The 17,632-nt window shown below is 43.5% G+C and overlaps 1 protein-coding gene across 1 annotated transcript in view; it reads right to left on the bottom strand.

The window, feature by feature from the left end:
* LOC139375854 (3',5'-cyclic-AMP phosphodiesterase 4B-like) overlaps positions 1–16,979 on the bottom strand; it is an 87,450-nt gene extending 70,471 nt beyond the window's left edge. Inside the window, exon 1 of the mRNA XM_071117777.1 lies at positions 16,925–16,979. Coding sequence (XP_070973878.1) covers positions 16,925–16,966 — 42 coding nt within the window. The 5' untranslated portion in view covers positions 16,967–16,979. The remainder of the gene's footprint in view (positions 1–16,924) is intronic.
* Positions 16,980–17,632: the final 653 nt, after the last annotated feature.

The raw sequence follows: 17,632 nt of genomic DNA, 5'->3' as shown, positions 1-17,632 counted from the left end.
AGGATAAACTGATCCTAGATCTGTCGCTACAGTGGGTACATTTACCACTATTGTAGCCTATCATGCATTCTATCATTAGGGTTTTATCATACTGGCTGGTGCATTTTGCCCTGGTGCCATACGACTGTAGTTCCCTCTCTGTTCCTCTCTCCAACACCTCCTGCTGAGATCACAAGCATAATAGCAGTCCACAACTCTCTGACCCAGTGAAGACGCATTGGGGAGAGCAAGATGGCAAAAATGACAGTTAGAGAAAGACAGAGAGAACACATTGATTTAGCAAGACCAACAAACACAGGGGAAAGATAGAGACCAACAAACACAGGGGAAAGATAGAGATCAACAAACACAGGGGAAAGATAGAGACCAACAAACACAGGGGAAAGATAGAGACCAACAAACACAGGGGAAAGATAGAGACCAACAAACACAGGGGAAAGATAGAGACGAACACACAATAAATAGATTAGAAAGAGAAGACAGGCAGTGAAGGAAGTTAAAAGGAGAGGCAGAAAGAGGGAGGGAGGAGTAGAGGCTGAAGGAGGGAAGGAGGGAGGAAGCGAGAGAGCGGACAGAGGACGAACTGTCACCCCACCTGCTCTGCAGTCAGTCCCTGCAGTAATTGACTGACAGTAAACACAGCAGCGCTGAGTCCTCTGGTATTTCTAGGAAATGTAATTTGTCTGATCTATCCATGTTGTCTGCAGCGGGAGAGTGGCAATACAAACTGACAACCCGCAAATCACAGCCCGACCCTGAGATGGGCCTTTTCCATTACGTTTCATCGCCCTAAAAACAGGATATTTCAATGGTAAAATGTCAATACATTACAATGTATTTATGGCGTGAAAGGCTTTTTCCTATCGTGTTCCACTTGTGTCACAAAAGAGCCATAAGATATTTGAGTAGAAACATGTCAATATGTTATAGTTGTATTAATGGTGTGTGTTACCGTTCTGTGTATTTGTCACGTATTGAGCAGTCGTTTCTAGGATCCAGACGTGTGTTATTCTAATCCGTGATCGATAAAGCTGTTGTCACTTTGAATTGGACAAAGGAAAGGAAAAAAAAGACATCTCTTTCCCTGCATTGGGTTTAAAAAGACATCTCTTTCCCTGCATTGGGTTTAAAAAGACATCTCTTTCCCTGCATTGGGTTTAAAAAGACATATTTCCCTGCATTGGGTTTTAAAAGACATCTCTTTCCCTGCATTGGGTTTTAAAATACATCTCTTTCCCTGCATTGGGTTTAAAAAGACATATTTCCCTGCATTGGGTTTTAAAAAGACATCTCTTTCCCTGCATTGGGTTTAAAAAGACATCTCTTTCCCTGCATTGGGTTTAAAAAGACATATTTCCCTGCATTGGGTTTTAAAAGACATCTCTTTCCCTGCATTGGGTTTTAAAAGACATCTCTTTCCCTGCATTGGGTTTTAAAAGACATCTCTTTCCCTGCATTGGGTTTTAAAAGACATCTCTTTCCCTGCATTGGGTTTAAAAAGACATCTCTTTCCCTGCATTGGGTTTAAGAAGACATCTCTTTCCCTGCATTGGGTTTTAAAATACATCTCTTCCCTGCATTGGGTTTAAAAAGACATCTCTTTCCCTGCATTGGGTTTAAAAAGACATCTCTTTCCCTGCATTGGGTTTATAAAGACTTCTCTTTCCCTGCATTGGGCTTTAAGAAGACATCTCTTTCCCTGCATTGGGTTTAAAAAGACTTCTCTTTCCCTGCATTGGGTTTAAGAAGACTTCTCTTTCCCTGCATTGGGTTTAAAAAGACTTCTCTTTCCCTGCATTGGGTTTAAGAAGACTTCTCTTTCCCTGCATTGGGTTTAAAAAGACTTCTCTTTCCCTGCATTGGGCTTTAAGAAGACATCTCTTTCCCTGCATTGGGTTTAAAAAGACTTCTCTTTCCCTGCATTGGGCTTTAAGAAGACATCTCTTTCCCTGCATTGGGTTTAAAAAGACTTCTCTTTCCCTGCATTGGGTTTAAGAAGACTTCTCTTTCCCTGCATTGGGTTTAAGAAGACTTCTCTTTCCCTGCATTGGGTTTAAGAAGACTTCTCTTTCCCTGCATTGGGTTTAAGAAGACTTCTCTTTCCCTGCATTGGGTTTAAGAAGACTTCTCTTTCCCTGCATTGGGTTTAAGAAGACTTCTCTTTCCCTGCATTGGGTTTAAAAAGACTTCTCTTTCCCTGCATTGGGTTTAAGAAGACTTCTCTTTCCCTGCATTGGGTTTAAGAAGACTTCTCTTTCCCTGCATTGGGTTTTAAAAGACTTCTCTTTCCCTGCATTGGGTTTCAAGGTTAATTTTAGATATGGGAAGTAAATGACTCTTTCTGTACTGAGTTTCATCTTCTTTTCAAATGAATCAGCTTTTATGTTTCCCTTTTCATCTGAATCTTTGATAGACATGTCAATGAGCATTGGCATTATTGTCATATCATCAATAAGTTAGTTCACTGTGGTAAAATGGGAATAAATAGATACAGCTGTCACGCCTACTCCCTCCCTCCGGCGCTCGACATCGCCAGTCTACTAACCACCGGTCCTGGCAACCATTAATGCGCACACCTGGAAACCATCTCTCCGCACACCTGGCAACCATCACTGCGCACACCTGGTAACCATCTCTCCACACACCTGGCAACCATCACTGCGCACACCTGGCAACCATCACTGCACACACCTGGCAACCATCTCTCCGCACACACCTGGCAACCATCACTGCGCACACCTGGCAACCATCTCTCCACACACCTGGCAACCATCACTGCGCACACCTAGCAACCATCACTGCGCACACCTGGCAACCATCACTGCACACACCTGGCAACCATCTCTCCGCACACACCTGGCAACCATCACTGCGCACACCTGGCAACCATCACTGCGCACACCTGGCAACCATCACTGCGCACACCTGGCAACCATCACTGCACACACCTGGCAACCATCACTGCACACACCTGGCAACCATCACTGCACACACCTGGCAACCATCTCTCCGCACACACCTGGCAACCATCACTGCGCACACCTGGCAACCATCACTGCACACACCTGGCAATCACGACTGCGCACACCTGCTCCCTATGGTAACGCACACCTGGCAACCCACATTGCGCACACCTGGCAACCATCGTTAAGCACACCTGGAATAACCCTCCAGGGCCGGGCATGACAGGGTCTTGATCTGGTGGTCCTCCATCTACACCTTCATTGACCTGGCAGTGTGGCATGGAGCATTGTCCTGCTGGAGATACCAATTCTCAGAGTTGGGGAGCATTGTCCTGCTGGAAAAACCAATCCTCAGAGTTGGGGAGCATTGTCCTGCTGGAAAAACCAATCCTCAGAGTTGGGGAGCATTGTCCTGCTGGAAAAACCAATCCTCAGAGTTGGGGAGCATTGTCCTGCTGGAAAAACCAATCCTCAGAGTTGGGGAGCATTGTCCTGCTGGAAAAACCAATCCTCAGAGTTGGGGAACATTGTCCTGCTGGAAAAACCAATCCTCAGAGTTGGGGAGCATTGTCCTGCTGGAAAAACCAATCCTCAGAGTTGGGGAACATTGTCAGAGCAGAAGGAAGCAGGTTTTCCTCCTTGTGGCTTGATTCACAAAGACAAATCTGCCCCCATTCCAGCCTTGCTGAAGAACCCCCAGATCATCACAGATCCTCCTCCAGATTTCACAGTGGATGCGAGACACTGTGGCTTATAGGCCTCTCCAGGTGTTCTAAAACTTTTGTAGTGTAGAAAGGTGTGTGCCTTTCCTAATCATGTCCAACAAGGTGTGTGCCTTTCCTAATCATGTCCAACAAATGAATTTACCACAGGTGGACTCCAAGTTGTAGAAAAATCAAGGATGTTCAATGGAAACAGGATGCACCTGAGCTCAATTTCAAGTCTCATAGCAAAGCTTCTGAATACTTATGTTATTCAGTTAATTTTAACGTGATACATTTTCACATTTCTAAAAACCTGTTTTCGCTTTGTCAATAATGGGGTATTGTGTGTAGATTGATTGGGATTTTTTTTATTTTATCCATTTTAGAATAAGGCTGTAACGTAGCAACATTTTGAAAAGGGGTCTGAATACACTGTATATAATAAAATCGGCCATGAAAGAACAAGAAAACCAACGACTTAAGTTAAAGATTCAAATCACCGGAGTTTGAATGGGGGTAGAAAATGGAGCCACGTTCAACGGTGACAGGGAAGACAACACAGCCACGGGTCGAACAAAGCCCAAGAGACACAAACGCCTGGCCACAGAGCGTGGCGTGCACGGAAACACTCAGACTGGATCAGAAAGGATGAGTCGTGGGTTACTACCAAGGAAAGGTTACTACCAAGGAAAGGTTACTACCAAGGAAAGGTTACTACCAAGGAAAGGTTACTACCAAGGAAAGGTTACTCCAAGGAAAGGTTACTACCAAGGAAAGGTTACTACCAAGGAAACCCAGAGGTTTTAACGTATACATTTGAAAACACAATAAGGCAGTAAACACCATTCTGTAGTCCTACAGTCTGTTTTATCACCAACTGTTTGTGTTTCTGTGGCACAATGTATCCACACACTCCCTTTACATATAGCGTTGAAGTCAACAAAAACAGGACAAAGCACCAGTATCCTGGTATAGGTATCTTCATAATAATAGTAAGTCTTCATAATAATAACCAGAGTTGATATGGAAATATGACGTGCAGTAGGATATTCAGGATATGAAAAACAGTAGTAGCCTGCAGCACACTGAGAATCAATGACGTGTGGTATAATTCTCAGGATATGAAAAACAGTAGTAGCCTGCAGCACACTGAGAATCAATGACGTGTGGTATAATCCTCAGGATATGAAAAACAGTAGTAGCCTGCAGCACACTGAGAATCAATGACATGTGTGGTATAATCCTCAGGATATGAAAAACAGTAGTAGCCTGCAGCACACTGAGAATCAATGACATGTGTGGTATAATTCTCAGGATATGAAAAACAGTAGTAGCCTGCAGCACACTGAGAATCAATGACATGTGTGGTATAATCCTCAGGATATGAAAAACAGTAGTAGCCTGCAGCACACTGAGAATCAATGACATGTGTGGTATAATTCTCAGGATATGAAAAACAGTAGTAGCCTGCAGCACACTGAGAATCAATGACATGTGTGGTATAATCCTCAGGATATGAAAAACAGTAGTAGCCTGCAGCACACTGAGAATCAATGACATGTGTGGTATAATCCTCAGGATATGAAAAACAGTAGTAGCCTGCAGCACACTGAGAATCAATGACATGTGTGGTATAATCCTCAGGATATGAAAAACAGTAGTAGCCTGCAGCACACTGAGAATCAATGACATGTGTGGTATAATTCTCAGGATATGAAAAACAGTAGTAGCCTGCAGCACACTGAGAATCAATGACATGTGTGGTATAATCCTCAGGATATGAAAAACAGTAGTAGCCTGCAGCACACTGAGAATCAATGACGTGTGGTATAATTCTCAGGATATGAAAAACAGTAGTAGCCTGCAGCACACTGAGAATCAATGACATGTGTGGTATAATCCTCAGGATATGAAAAACAGTAGTAGCCTGCAGCACACTGAGAATCAATGACATGTGGTATAATTCTCAGGATATGAAAAACAGTAGTAGCCTGCAGCACACTGAGAATCAATGACATGTGGTATAATTCTCAGGATATGAAAAACAGTAGTAGCCTGCAGCACACTGAGAATCAATGACATGTGGTATAATTCTCAGGATATGAAAAACAGTAGTAGCCTGCAGCACACTGAGAATCAATGACGTGTGGTATAATCCTCAGGATATGAAAAACAGTAGTAGCCTGCAGCACACTGAGAATCAATGACGTGTGGTATAATTCTCAGGATATGAAAAACAGTAGTAGCCTGCAGCACACTGAGAATCAATGACATGTGGTATAATTCTCAGGATATGAAAAACAGTAGTAGCCTGCAGCACACTGAGAATCAATGACATGTGGTATAATTCTCAGGATATGAAAAACAGTAGTAGCCTGCAGCACACTGAGAATCAATGACGTGTGGTATAATCCTCAGGATATGAAAAACAGAAGTAGCCTGCAGCACACTGAGAATCAATGACATGTGTGGTATAATCCTCAGGATATGAAAAACAGTAGTAGCCTGCAGCACACTGAGAATCAATGACATGTGTGGTATAATCCTCAGGATATGAAAAACAGTAGTAGCCTGCAGCACACTGAGAATCAATGACATGTGTGGTATAATTCTCAGGATATGAAAAACAGTAGTAGCCTGCAGCACACTGAGAATCAATGACATGTGTGGTATAATCCTCAGGATATGAAAAACAGTAGTAGCCTGCAGCACACTGAGAATCAATGACATGTGTGGTATAATTCTCAGGATATGAAAAACAGTAGTAGCCTGCAGCACACTGAGAATCAATGACATGTGGTATAATTCTCAGGATATGAAAAACAGTAGTAGCCTGCAGCACACTGAGAATCAATGACATGTGGTATAATTCTCAGGATATGAAAAACAGTAGTAGCCTGCAGCACACTGAGAATCAATGACATGTGTGGTATAATTCTCAGGATATGAAAAACAGTAGTAGCCTGCAGCACACTGAGAATCAATGACATGTGGTATAATTCTCAGGATATGAAAAACAGTAGTAGCCTGCAGCACACTGAGAATCAATGACATGTGTGGTATAATTCTCAGGATATGAAAAACAGTAGTAGCCTGCAGCACACTGAGAATCAATGACATGTGGTATAATTCTCAGGATATGAAAAACAGTAGTAGCCTGCAGCACACTGAGAATCAATGACATGTGGTATAATTCTCAGGATATGAAAAACAGTAGTAGCCTGCAGCACACTGAGAATCAATGACGTGTGGTATAATCCTCAGGATATGAAAAACAGAAGTAGCCTGCAGCACACTGAGAATCAATGACATGTGGTATAATTCTCAGGATATGAAAAACAGTAGTAGCCTGCAGCACACTGAGAATCAATGACGTGTGGTATAATCCTCAGGATATGAAAAACAGTAGTAGCCTGCAGCACACTGAGAATCAATGACATGTGGTATAATTCTCAGGATATGAAAAACAGTAGTAGCCTGCAGCACACTGAGAATCAATGACGTGTGGTATAATTCTCAGGATATGAAAAACAGTAGTAGCCTGCAGCACACTGAGAATCAATGACATGTGTGGTATAATCCTCAGGATATGAAAAACAGTAGTAGCCTGCAGCACACTGAGAATCAATGACATGTGTGGTATAATTCTCAGGATATGAAAAACAGAAGTAGCCTGCAGCACACTGAGAATCAATGACGTGTGGTATAATTCTCAGGATATGAAAAACAGTAGTAGCCTGCAGCACACTGAGAATCAATGACATGTGTGGTATAATTCTCAGGATATGAAAAACAGAAGTAGCCTGCAGCACACTGAGAATCAATGACGTGTGGTATAATTCTCAGGATATGAAAAACAGTAGTAGCCTGCAGCACACTGAGAATCAATGACGTGTGGTATAATCCTCAGGATATGAAAAACAGTAGTAGCCTGCAGCACACTGAGAATCAATGACATGTGGTATAATTCTCAGGATATGAAAAACAGTAGTAGCCTGCAGCACACTGAGAATCAATGACATGTGGTATAATTCTCAGGATATGAAAAACAGTAGTAGCCTGCAGCACACTGAGAATCAATGACGTGTGGTATAATCCTCAGGATATGAAAAACAGAAGTAGCCTGCAGCACACTGAGAATCAATGACATGTGGTATAATTCTCAGGATATGAAAAACAGTAGTAGCCTGCAGCACACTGAGAATCAATGACGTGTGGTATAATCCTCAGGATATGAAAAACAGTAGTAGCCTGCAGCACACTGAGAATCAATGACGTGTGGTATAATTCTCAGGATATGAAAAACAGTAGTAGCCTGCAGCACACTGAGAATCAATGACGTGTGGTATAATTCTCAGGATATGAAAAACAGTAGTAGCCTGCAGCACACTGAGAATCAATGACGTGTGGTATAATCCTCAGGATATGAAAAACAGTAGTAGCCTGCAGCACACTGAGAATCAATGACATGTGGTATAATTCTCAGGATATGAAAAACAGTAGTAGCCTGCAGCACACTGAGAATCAATGACGTGTGGTATAATTCTCAGGATATGAAAAACAGTAGTAGCCTGCAGCACACTGAGAATCAATGACGTGTGGTATAATCCTCAGGATATGAAAAACAGTAGTAGCCTGCAGCACACTGAGAATCAATGACATGTGGTATAATTCTCAGGATATGAAAAACAGTAGTAGCCTGCAGCACACTGAGAATCAATGACGTGTGGTATAATTCTCAGGATATGAAAAACAGTAGTAGCCTGCAGCACACTGAGAATCAATGACGTGTGGTATAATCCTCAGGATATGAAAAACAGTAGTAGCCTGCAGCACACTGAGAATCAATGACATGTGGTATAATTCTCAGGATATGAAAAACAGTAGTAGCCTGCAGCACACTGAGAATCAATGACATGTGGTATAATTCTCAGGATATGAAAAACAGTAGTAGCCTGCAGCACACTGAGAATCAATGACGTGTGGTATAATCCTCAGGATATGAAAAACAGTAGTAGCCTGCAGCACACTGAGAATCAATGACATGTGGTATAATCCTCAGGATATGAAAAACAGTAGTAGCCTGCAGCACACTGAGAATCAATGACGTGTGGTATAATTCTCAGGATATGAAAAACATATCGTTTTCAACGTGGTTCTATTACCTTGGTTTCTTTGTTTCACTCGGGTTCTATTTGACTCAGGCATGTGTCCTTGTGAATGAGTACAATGGTCTCTTGTCTCAAGAGGTGTACACTTAAAAATAAAAAAAGTGTCAAGAGGCCAATTTGTCATCGGTGGTGACATTGTTGCCATTGAGATTGTAACAATGTCACCGTTGTGGATTGAAAACGTCACCAACCTTTGACTCCAGGGTTTTTCTTTATTTTTACTAATTTCTACATTGTAGAATAATAGTGAAGACATCACAGCTATGAAATAACACATACGGAATCATGTAGTAACCAAATAAGAGTTAAACTAATCTAAATATATTTGAGATTCTTAAAAGTAGCCCCCACTTATGTTACGAATCCCTTTTGGCCCGACAGTCTAGGGGGGATGGTAGTGAGACCCGTAACATAACTCATGTAAATTATAATTGTGACAAAGTAAAAGTGTGAACGTAATAACCAGGACAACTGAAATAATACCGTCAAACTCAGGGTTTATTGTAAAACACACGATAATGGGGGGGGGGGGGGGGGGGGCAGGAAAAGGGGCTGAGCTGGACCCAAGGAAAGAAACAAATATGCAAAAACACCCCTAAGCTAGACTAGCCTATTTCAACAGCTAACTAACTAACCAAAAATACAGTGGGTGGTCCACCCAGTTCTAACTAGTGTTAACAAAGTTTACCTACGGGTAGTGTATGCCCATGGGCGACTTGTCTTGGTTTCCCCTTTTCCCACCAGCAAACACCATAAGCAAAAACAATACTCACAGGTGATGACAAAGTGCTATGGAGGTGCTCAAACAAAAAAAAAAGGTTAATTAATACACAGAGAGCGAGCGAAGAACCGAGATCTACAAACATGGCATTTACAAAGATTGAGCTACCCTGAAATCTACAAAGAACAGCTATCTACCAACATGGCATTACAAAGAGATTGAGCTACTGAAATCTATCAAGAGCAGAGATCTACCAACATGGCATTACAAAGATTGAGCTCTTGAACAAACAAATGATGGGGTTTTTAAACCATGGGGAAGGAACTGTGATAGGGTAGGAAACAGGAGGAGGTGTGTCTTCTGATTGATGGGTTGATTGTTGACTGATTGGGGAGTGATGATTTTCACCTGTGAGGGGAGAATGAGAGAAAAGAAACACACACACACACAGGATACACACACAGGATAACTGTATCCGTAACACTCCCACCCTTAAAAGAGCAACCCTAGGGATTGCGACCACAGTATTACAATTAATACTCACAACAAAGCAACAACCTTGCAAAACATACAGAAAACATTTTCACACACGAGACAAAAACTGGTTACCCAATTTTGTCTTCGGTAACGGTCTGACACAATCAACCACCACATGCTCGAATGGTTCACCTATGACAGGTATGGGACAAAGAGGAGCGGGAGGAATAACCTGATTTGGTTTTCCTGTTATCTGACATGTGTGGCATGTCCGACAGAACTGCGCCACATCTTGTTTTAAACCCGGCCAAAAGAAATGTCCCCTTGACATACTTGCACACTCTTGGTATTTCTCTCAACCAGCTTCATGAGGAATGCTTTTCCAACAGTCTTGAAGGAGTTCCCACATATGCTGACCACTTGTTGGCTGCTTTTCCTCCACGCTGCGGTCCAACTCATCCCAAACCATCTCAATTGGGTTGAGGTCGGGTAATTGTGGAGGCCAGGTCATCTGATGCAGCACTTTATCACTCTCCTTGTTGGTCAAATAGCCCTTACACAACCTGGAGGTGTGTTTTGGGTCATGGTCCTGTTGATAAACAAACTAGATGGGATGGTGTATCACTGCAGAATGCTGTGGTAGCCATGCTGGTTAAGTGTGCCTTGAATTCTAAATAAATCCCTGACAGTGTCACCAGCAAAGCACCATCACACCTCCTCCTCCTCTATGCTTCAAGGTGGGAACCAAAAATCTCACAAAGACACAAAGGTTGGAACTCAAATTTCAACACCAGACCAAAGGACAGATTTCCACCGGTCTAATGTCCATTGTGTCTTGGCCCAAGTAAGTCTCTTCTTCTTGTTGGTGTCCTTTAGTAGTGGTTTCTTTGCAGCAATGTGACCATGAAGGCCTGATTCACACAGTCTCCTCTGAACAGTTGATGTGGAGATGTGTCTGTTATTTGAACTCTGTGAAGCATTTATATGGGCTGCAATCTCTGAGGCTGGTAACTAATGAACTTATCCTCTGCAGCAGAGCTACCTCTGGGTCTTCCTTTCCTGTGGTGGTCCTCATGAGAGCCAGGTTCATCATAGCGCTTGATGGGTTTTTGCTACTGCACTTGAAGAAACGCGTTAAAAGATCTTGAAATGTTCCCGATTGACTGACCTGATGTCTTAAAATAATGATGGCCTGTCATTTCTCTTTGCTTATTTGAGCTGTTCTTGCCATAATATGGACTTGGTCTTTGACCAAATAGGCTATCTTCTGTATACCACCCCTACCTTGTCACATAATTCCAGAAATGAACAAGGCACATCTGTTAATTGAAATGCCTTCCAGGCATATATATATATATATATATATATATATATATATATATATATATAATGTCTTGCCTATATATATATATACAGTACCAGTCAAAAGTTGGGTTTTTCTTTATTTTTAAAAAAATGTTCTACATTGTATAATAGCAGTGAAGACATCAAAACTATGAAATAACACATGGTATCATCATATATATATAGTGAGTTTATATTTGACCCTAAGAAATGTGGATACAGCAATGTGGGTTTGACTGCATTGAGCCCAATGTCGTTCTGTCTTAAAAGGTTAGGGAACATAACAAAATATGTGCTACTGAGTAAATACCGCATGTGTGTTTGACTCAATTAAGCCCAATGTCTTAGCTCCTAAATCTTAGAGGAGGTTTGGGAAACAAAACAAACAGAGGCATAATCACTTAACCAGTCCTCAGGAACATGATGTGTTGGAACAATCCCTGCTGTAACAGCTGAATTACTGACTCTAATAGTCACCCGTAAGGCTGTTTGGCATCAGTTATTGAGAACTGTGTCACAACGGTGTGCTGCTGTGTAAAGGAGAACAGATAAAACAGGTTATCATTTCAATTCTACTAATCAAATCAAAGTGTTATATGTTAGTCATAAAGCCCTTTATACATCCGGGGCTGTCACAAAGTGTTACACAGAAGCCAAAAACGCCTAACTGCAATGCAGATGTAGAAGCACGTGGCTAGGAAAAACTCCAGAAAGGCCGGAACCTAGGATGAAACCTAGAGAAGAACCAGGATCTGAGGGGTGGTCAGTCCACTTCTGGCTGTGCCGGGTGGAGATAAGGCTGTGTGCAATATACAGACATGCAGATCTGCTAGATGTGAATTCAATATACAGACATGCAGATCTGCTAGATGTGAATTCAATATACAGACATGCAGATCTGCTAGATGTGAATTCAATATACAGACATGCAGATCTGCTAGATGTGAATTCAATATACAGACATGCAGATCTGCTAGATGTGAATTCAATATACAGACATGCAGATCTGCTAGATGTGAATTCAATATACAGACATGCAGATCTGCTAGATGTGAATTCAATATACAGACATGCAGATCTGCTAGATGTGAATTCAATATACAGACATGCAGATCTGCTAGACGTGAATTCACAAAAGCGGGAAAATAATTTCTGCGGCTTATGCCAACTTTTGTTTTGTTGAAGTGCAAAGACAATCAACTTCCAAGGTGCCAAACAATCACCCAAGGACATAGAAAATGGTAGGAGGTACAGATCTATAAGAGACGGTAGCTGACGGTACCTTGGGTGTACCTGGGAGTTGCCTGATTCAAAGTGGTCTTTCTGGACACTGTCGCACTCAATGAGCTGGCCTGCCCATCTGACACACTGAGCTTTCATCCCTCTGAGGAGTGAGGACAAACAGATGGGCCCTTCTCTCTCCCCCCCTCCCTCTCTCCCACCCCCCCTCCCTCTCTCCCACCCCCCCTCCCTCTCTCCCCTTCTCTCTCTCCCACCCCCCTCCCTCTCTCCCACCCCCCTCCCTCTCTCGCCGTTGCTCTCTTTCTCGCTTACGCTTTCGCTCCCTCACTCCCTCCTTCACTCTCCCTCAGTCTCTCTCTTTCTATCCCCCATCCATATCTCTCTTTCCCCTACCCTGCTCTTTTCCTCTCCTCCTCCCTCTCTCCCCTTCTCTCTCTCCCACCCCCCTTCCTCCCTCTCTCCCACCCCTTCTCCCTCTCTCCCACCTATTCTCCCTCTCTCCCAACCCCCCTCCCTCTCTCTCACCCCTCCTCCCCCCTCCCTCCCACCCCTCCTCCCCTCTCCCACCCCCCTCCCTCCCACCCCTCCTCCCTCTCTCCCACCCCCCTTCCCTCTCTCCCACCCCTCCTCCCTCCCACCCCCCCTCCCACCCCTCCTCCCTCCCTCTCTCCCACCCCTCCCTCTCTCCCACTCCTCCTCCCTCTCTCCCACCCCCCCTCCCTCTCTCCCACCCCTCCTCCCTCTCTCCCACACCCCCTCCCTCTCTCCCACCCCTCCTCCCTCTCTCCCACCCCTCCTCCCTCTCTCCCCCCTCCCCCCCTCTCTCCCACCCCTCCTCCCTCTCTCCCTCCCCCCTCCCTCTCTACCACCCCTCCTCCCTTTCTCCCACCCCCTCCCTCTCTCCCACCCCCTCCTCCCTCTCTCCCACCCCCCCTCTCCCACCCCTCTTCCCTCTCTCCCATCCCTCCTCCCTCTCCCACCCCTCCTCCCTCTCTCCCACCCCTCCTCCCTCTCTCCCACCCCCCTCCTCCCTCTCTCCCACCCCTCCCCCCCCCCCCCCCCTCTCTCCCACCCCTCCTCCCTCTCTGCAGTCTGCCCTGTCGGACACCCATCTGTTTCTGGACGGTCATCTGCTCATGACTCAGCACCTCCCTCCCTCCCAGACAGCACCTTCCTTTATTTCTGTTAGAGAGGAAGGATGAACTAGCTGACGAACACCAGAGTAACACGTTAATACAGAACTACTTACTGAACCAAAATGTAAACGCAACACAGAACAATTTCAACGATTTTACTGAGTTACAGTTCATATAAGGAAATCAGTCAATTTAAATAAATTAATGAGGTCCTAATCTATGGATGTCACATGACTGGGAATTCAGATATGCATTTGTTGGTCACAGATACCTTAAAAAAAAGGTAGGGGCATAGATCAGAAAACCAGTCAGTATCTGGTATAATCACCATTTGCCTCATGCAGCTCGCCACATCTCATTTGCATAGAGTTGATCAGGCTGTTGATTGTGGCCTGTAGAATGTTGTCCAGAGCATCCCAAAGAATCCAGAGCATCCCAAACATGCTCAATGGGTGACATGGAAGAACTGGGACATTTTCAGCTTCCAGGAATTGTGTACAGATCCTTGCGTCATGGGGCCGTGTATTATCATGCTGAAACATGAGGTGATGGCAGTGGATGACTGGCACGAATATCGACCTCAGGATAATGTCACAATATCTATGAGCATTCAAATTGCCATTGATAAAACGCAATTGTGTCTGTAGCTAATCCCTGTCCATACCAAAACTGCACATTTTACAGTGGCCTTTCATTGTCCCCAGAAAAAGGTGTAAAGATCACACTGTTTAATCAGCTTCTTGATATGCATTGGCAGCAGCTAATGGGGATCCCTAATAAATACTGTTTAATCAGCTTCTTGATATGCATTGGCAGCAGCTAATGGGGATCCCTAATAAATACTGTTTAATCAGCTTCTTGATATGCATTGGCAGCAGCTAATGGGGATCCCAAATAAATACTGTTTAATCAGTTTACTGATATGCCACACCTGTCAGGTGGATGGATAATCTTAGCAAAGGAGAAATGTTCAACTAACAGGGATGCAAACAAATGTGTGCACATAATTAGAGAGAAATAAGCTTTTTGTGCGCATGGAACATTTCTGGGATCTTTTATTTCGGGTCATGAAACATGGGACCAATACTTTACATGTTGCGTTTATATTTTTGTTCAGTGTATTCCTTATGAATGTGATATGAAATACTTATTTACCTACATAGTGCACTTAAGTAATCATCATTTGTTACGAAGTCCTTATTTACAGTGCATTCGGTAAGTATTCAGACCCCTTGACTTTTTTCACATTGTTACATTACAGCCTGATTCTAAAATGGATTAAATCATTTTTTTCCTCATCAATTTACACACAATACCCCATAATGACATCACAATACCCCATAATGACATCACAATACCCCATAATGACATCACAATACCCCATAATGACAGGTTTTTAGAATGTTTTTGCAAATGTATTACAAATAAGAAACCGTATTTACATAAGCATTCAGACGCTTTGCTATGAGACTCGAAATTGAGCTCAGGTGCATCCTGCTTCCATTGATCATTCTTGAGATGTTTCTACAATTTGATTGGAGTCCACCTGTGGTAAATTCAATTACTTGGACATGATTTGGAAAGGCCCACACCTGTCTATATAAGGTCCCACAGTTGACAGTGCATGTCAGAACAGAAACCAAGCCATGAGGTCCAAGGTATTGTGAGTAGAGCTCTGAGACAGGATTGTGTCGAGACACAGATCTGATGAAGGGTACCAAAACATGTCTGCAGCATTGAAGGTCCCCAAGAACACAGTGGCCTCCTCCATTCGTAAATGGAAGAAGTTTGGAACCACTGAGACTCTTCCTAGAGCTGGCCACCCGGCCAAACTGAGCTATCGGGGGAAAAGGGCCTTGGTCAGGGAGGTGACCAATAACTGGATGATCACTCTGACAGAGCTCTAGAGTTACTCTGTGGAGATGGGAGAACCTTCCAGAAGGACAACCATCTCTCAAACACTCCACCAATCAGGCCTTTATGGTAGAGTGGCTAGACGGAAGCCACTCCTCAGTAAAAGGCACATGACAGCCCGCTTGGAATTTGCCAAAAGACACCTAAAGACTCTCAGACCATGAGAAACAAGATTCTCTGGTCTGATGAAACCAAGATTGAAGTCTTTGGCCTGAATGCCAAGCGTCACGTCTGGAGGACACTTCCCTACAGAAGCATGGTGATGGCAGCTGGGGATGCTTTTCAGAGGCAGGGACTGGGAGACTAGTCAGGAATCAAGTAACATAGAGATCCTTAATGAAAACCTGCTCCAGGGCGCTCAGGACCTCAGACTGGGGTGAAGGTTCACCTTCCATCAGGACAACGACCCTAAGCACACAGCCAAGACAACACAGGAGTGGCTTCGGGACAAATCTCAATGTCCTTGAGTGGCCCAGCCAGAGCCTGGACTTGAACCCGATCAAACATCTCTGGAGAGACCAGAAAATAGCTGTGCAGTGACACTCCCCATCCAACCTGAAAGAGCTTGAGAGTATCTGCAGAGAAAAATGGGAGAAACTCACCAAAAATACAGGTGTGAAAAGATTGCAGCGTCATACCCATGAAGACTAGAGGAAAAGGTGCCAAAGGTGCTTCAACAAAGTATTAAGTAAAGGGTCTGAATACTTATGTAAATGTAATATTTAAGTTTATTTTCCATTTGTTAAAATTACTAATAACGTGTTTTTGCTTTGTCATTATGGTGTATTGTGATGTCATTATGGTGTATTGTGATGTCATTATGGTGTATTGTGATGTCATTATAGTGTATTGTGATGTCATTATGGTATATCGTGTGTAGATTGATGAAGAAAAAAAACGATCTAATACATTTTTATAATAAGGCTGTAAAGTAACAAAATGTGGAAAAAGTCAAGGGGTCTGAATACTTTCCAAATGCACTGTAGGCACTCTTCATGCAAAGTGTAAGGCTACCGATAAGGCTGTATGGAAGAACTTACTAGCTAGCTAACTCTTCCACACTGGGTTTTGTAGCCATTTGAGAGGGAAGCTAATGCCATTTCACTCAGTGGGGTAAATTATTATCAACAGTAATGAATGGATACATTGCTACATTGTTGCCTTGCAACCGATGACTACCTAAAGCAGACTGCTCAACAACCTGAATGGAACAATACTGTCAAAACAAGGTGTAAGTAGCTAATGTACTCACACCGCCTGGTGACACCGCTAACACACTTCTGCTCTTCTTCATCCTCAGTGGTGTCAATCAGTCAGTCTCTCTCTTCTTTCATAAACTCCTCTTCTGTCCCTTTTTCACTGGGCACCTCTACCAGCGCACCTGACCATGGAGAGGGAGGGAGGGATGGAGGGAAAGAAGATCATTAAGTTAAGTAATCAGACAGTAGTATCCCTTTAAGTGGTGAAGTTATCAGCAGTGGTGGGATGACTTCTGACACAAACCAAGAGCGTATAAAAGGCAAGAGGCTACTCTTCTAGGAATTTTACGTCACACAGCTATCGTACTGCTTGAGAGTAGAGTGAACACCAGAGCACATGAAGGCTGCTGAGGGGAGAACGGCTCATAGTAAAGGCTGGAATGGAATGGAGTGAATGGAATGGAGTGAATGGAATGGAGTGAATGGAGTGAATGGAATGGAGTGAATGGAATGGAGTGAATGGAATGGAGTGAATGGAGTGAATGGAGTGAATGGAATGGAGTGAATGGAATGGAGTGAATGGAATGGAGTGAATGGAATGGAGTGAATGGAGTGGAATGGAGTGAATGGAATGGAGGAATGGAGTGAATGGAGTGAATGGAATGGAGTGAATGGAATGGAGTGAATGGAGTGAATGGAATGGAGTGAATGGAGTGAATGGAATGGAGTGAATGGAGTGAATGGAATGGAGTGAATGGAGT

This window comes from Oncorhynchus clarkii, chromosome 20 (genome assembly GCF_045791955.1).
Source record: "Oncorhynchus clarkii lewisi isolate Uvic-CL-2024 chromosome 20, UVic_Ocla_1.0, whole genome shotgun sequence".
NCBI classification, from domain to species: domain Eukaryota; kingdom Metazoa; phylum Chordata; class Actinopteri; order Salmoniformes; family Salmonidae; genus Oncorhynchus; species Oncorhynchus clarkii.
This window is presented reverse-complemented; position numbering and strand designations above follow the sequence as displayed.